This window comes from Buceros rhinoceros, unplaced genomic scaffold, assembly GCF_000710305.1.
Source record: "Buceros rhinoceros silvestris isolate BGI_N320 unplaced genomic scaffold, ASM71030v1 scaffold37910, whole genome shotgun sequence".
NCBI classification, from domain to species: domain Eukaryota; kingdom Metazoa; phylum Chordata; class Aves; order Bucerotiformes; family Bucerotidae; genus Buceros; species Buceros rhinoceros.
In genome coordinates, this window is record NW_010391992.1 from 1,358 (window position 1) to 5,404 (window position 4,047).

The 4,047-nt window shown below is 55.9% G+C and overlaps 1 protein-coding gene across 1 annotated transcript in view; it reads right to left on the reverse strand.

Moving 5' to 3' along the window:
* Positions 1 to 134: 134 nt before the first annotated feature.
* MKL1 (megakaryoblastic leukemia (translocation) 1) overlaps positions 135 to 4,047 on the reverse strand; it is a gene marked incomplete at its 5' end in the record, with an annotated part of 27,664 nt that continues 23,751 nt past the window's right edge. The window contains 4 exons of the mRNA XM_010143589.1: positions 135 to 725; positions 1,176 to 1,236; positions 1,639 to 1,812; positions 3,919 to 3,977. Of these exons, the coding sequence (XP_010141891.1) occupies positions 226 to 725; positions 1,176 to 1,236; positions 1,639 to 1,812; positions 3,919 to 3,977 (794 nt within the window). The remainder of the gene's footprint in view (positions 726 to 1,175; positions 1,237 to 1,638; positions 1,813 to 3,918; positions 3,978 to 4,047) is intronic.

A 4,047-nucleotide genomic window follows, 5' to 3' on the forward strand; every position in this document is an offset into this window, starting at 1 on the left:
GCCGTTCTCCCTGCCCTGGCCTGGGCCGCTGCCCAGGCAGCAGCGGCTCAAGCATCAGGTCTGCCTTTGCCAGCACCGCTGGCTTCGCGCAGGAAGGACACTGTTGGGGGAGGAGTACAAATACTAGAAGCTCATTTCTTTTCTCTTTTTTTTGGTTGACTGGCCTCTTCCCCCTGCATGCCTGTGCCCTCCCACTCCCATCCCCTTCAGTCTCTGCTCACAGAGTTACAAGCAAGAATCCCAGTGCAGCTGCAGATCGTGTCCATCAAGGAAGTCTGTGGAAAAGAGGCTGGGAGCCGCAGTGCTAAGGGGCGCCAGGCTCATGACGGGTCCCACCGGCAGCTCCAGCCAGTCCATGCTGTCCAAGTTAGCACCAGCCAGATCCAGGGCTATGCCCCCAGACGGCTCGTGAGCAAAGTGCAATTCCGAGGTGTCCATAGGTGAAGGCGGGTGGTCCAGGATGGCCGAGCTGCTCAGCATCTCACTGTGGAGGTCATCAATCAGGGACAGGGGCTCCGGCCCATCGTGGCCTGCCGTCAGCAGTGGGAGGCCGGTGCTGCTCTCCAAGAAGTCCTCCAGCCGGCCCACGGGCACTGGCTGCCCCAAGGACACTGGAACCGCCAGCTCTGAGGAATGGGGGCTGCTGGGCGGTGGGGAACAGGCTGGGGCCACAGGTGGTTCTTTCCCAGCTGGAGACGACTGATCCTTGAAGTCAGCAGAAATCTCTGTACAGGGAACAAACAGGCAGGCCAGGGTGAGGAAGAGCTTGGCCAGACACCAGAAGGATCCCTCCCACTCACCAGGGCAACAGCGACCCCCCAGACTGAGCCAGCACTGACCATCAGCTGTGACAAGGAAACTCATCCTGTGCCCACACTTGGCTCGCTATGGGGAGTTTTCAGCCCGCCCACCTCCGGGGAATTCAAGCTCTGTCCTGTATTATGGAAAAGATGTACCCAGATGGGACACAGCAGAGCCACTGAGAAGCTTGAAGCTTTCTGTCATACTAACACCTGACTGACATCTCCCTCGGTGCCTTAACGACTACTGCCAGTGCTGAAGGCATCGGCAGGGATGCAGGAGCAAAGACCTGGGCCACGACAGACTCAGCCCTCAGTGCCCTGTAACCCCCAGGCTCAGACCCAAAGACTGGGACATGTTGGCTGTCTCCTTACCTCCACTTTCAATAAGAATGTCAAACAGGTCATCCATCTGCTGGCTGGAACTGCCGTTCTCCTGGGGAGAGCGAGCGCAGAATTAGCTTCCTGTTTACCAGGGGAGCTTCCACCTCCAGCAACACCCATGGCTGCCGGCTCTCCTCTCCTCCCTCACCCTGTCATCTAGCAAGAATGAGCACATGGAGGCACGGCACCGGAATCCCCTCTAACCCCAGGCTGGGGTCACTGGGTGGGGAAAGTATCGTCAGCACCTGCTGTACTAACAGTCACCAGGCAGTGAGTGCCTTGGGGTCTCTACCCGTGGTGTAGGGTCTGCCCCAAGCCCTCCAGAAGGAATTCAGCCAGGAAGGCAGGGTTGTCTTCCCATTCCCTGTTACTGGCCCAGATCAGGAACCTAAGCAGATTTACAATGGCAAATTTTCACCTGCTCCCCAAGGGAACCTCAGAGAACTGCTCTCACCTGGGCCTTTGGCTGTTGCTTCATGGCCTCGTCATAGCCTGGTGGCTCTTTCCTTGGGACCGAGGGAACAGGGAGAGGAGGTGGAGGAGTTCCAAAAAGCGACGAGTGCTGCTGTTGCTCCAGGTCCATCTGGGACGGGGAAGGGGCAGCAGGAGAGCCGGGCTGTGATGAGGGCTGTTTAGAATGAAGGCAGAAGGAATGATGAGAGGAAAGTCCACATCAGCCCATCTCAGAGCTGCTTTGAGAGACCATCGCCCTCCTCTCTTGTGACCACTGCACAGAGGTCTGCACTGCTCTGCATCCAGCGGCCTGGCTTCTTCTGTGTACTCTGTGCCCTGGTTGCAGGGGAGGAAGATGGATTACCCCTCAAACCCGAAGCTGGAAATCCTGTGCTGGTTTTCCCAACACTAAAGCAACAGCTCCACAAACCACCAGCAGGCTGCTCCTGGATGGGGAGAGCCTCATCTCTCCAGGTGGGGGATTTCTGTAGCGCTTTGGAGAAAGAAGGCACTTGCCTTGTGTTCAGCCTCCTCTGCGCAATGTATGCAGGACCTATCTTCTACCCACCTCCCTCTGCACTGCCTGCTTTTGGGGATGCAATCAAGCTTCACAAGTTTCACAAGCATCAGGCTGATGGTGGGTGGAGAACACCAGAGCACTCAGCAGTTCCAGAGACCTCCAAAGGAAACCCCAAGGGTTGCAGGAAGTGGTGCTGGTGACTCAGCTTTACCAGATGATTCAGCACACAACTGCCCATAAGAAAAGTTAAACCATGGAGCAGGTCTTTGCCTCTGCAGCAGTTACGTGTTACAGATCCACGCTGAAGTTTGCTGCCTTGGAGCAGCGATCCCTGGGCAGTAGCTGAATGTCGGTTCCAGCACTTGTACATGCTGATGTTCTGCCCCATCCTGCTTTCCCTGGGAAGTTGTTCATCTGTTCTGTGACCTGCAGGTAGAGGAGTGACCCCAGGCCCTGGCTGGCAGAGCTGTTCTGGGGGCCGCTCTCTTCCTGAGAGGGGCTGGACACTGGCATTGTGGTGCAGGCCACTGGGATGTGCTAGGAGGGTATCATTTTTGACACACCGGGTGGGCAGGCTTTGCCAGGAGCACCAATTTTCAGGGACTGTTTGTGGAAACTGTTGGGGAAGAAGGGCTGCAGCTCTGGAGGTGCTGAGAAAGACAATATGGTGTGGGGTCCCACGACCACCTCCAGACCGGGCATCTGGCCCTACAGGGAGGCAAAAGGGTCAGGAGAGTCACTACAGGTGCCTCCACAGCACACGAGCACAGGGAGTCTGAGGGAAAAGGTGGCTCCATTTACCTGCTGCATTTCCTCAAAAGTCTCAAAGCAAAGTTGACATCCCACTCTGACTACACTAGAAACAACTCCCGGCTTCGTATCCTTTCCAGGACCTGACTCAGAAGTGATCCCCCAAGCTCTAAAAACACTTCATAGTCTTTCTATATCATATCTTAATTATGTGTTAGAGAGAGAACTAGGAGGGCTAGACAGGGAGGAGATGCACAGCAGAGCCTCTTCACAACCATCAGCAGGAGACAGGGTAAAGCCAGAGGTGCTGCTCTCTTTCCTGAACCAGTATCGCGCTTCACAAAGAGATGATTAACAGGCGTGAAGGCAGGGCAATGGAAACCCAGCATGTTCGTCGGTGCCAGAGGGTAGAAGATCACAACATTTTGCCCCTCTCAGAGTTCATACACCACCTTCCGTGGCAGACGTACTGCCTGCAGCACCCTCTCTCCATGCAGTAGCCACCTTTTCAGTTTGGCAGCCCTGTCAAGAATCAGGGTCACTGCTGTGAACCAAGGCTGCCCACTCAGGCCTCTTACCATTATTAATGGACAGACAGTGCTTGTTTAGAACACCAGCTGGTGTCCTGCCCAGGTGTGGGACCAAAGGGCAGAAGCAAGCACGTGGTCAGGGTTTAGCCTGGAGCTCTTTGTTGTAAAGCCTCCACATCACTTCCAAGCGTGCCCATAGGGGAAGCCCTCATGGACACTGAGCGCCCCCGACACCTCACTCCTGATGGCTCTCCATCGCAGCCAGTTTGGCAGGAGAACCAAGAGGCTATGCCAGGCCCCCCTTCTGCTGACACATTCAAGCTCCGTGCAGCTGCAAGTTGTGGCAGAAGAGAGACCTCACTTGTGGTGGTTATGGTCCCTGACCAGGATTGTGCGTGTGTCCCCCCTTCCCCCCACTGCTACAAACCCTGGCAGCAGGCAAAGGAGAACAACGAATAAAAGTGAGCAGGCAGTGAGCTACCTTTCTGACAGACTGGTTCAGTCCTCTGGGCTGCTGCTGCTGCTGCTGCTGCAGTGGGGACCGGAGTCTGAGTGGTCGTCATTTATACCCTGCCCAGCACCATTGGGCTTTGTGATGTCACAGCCCTAT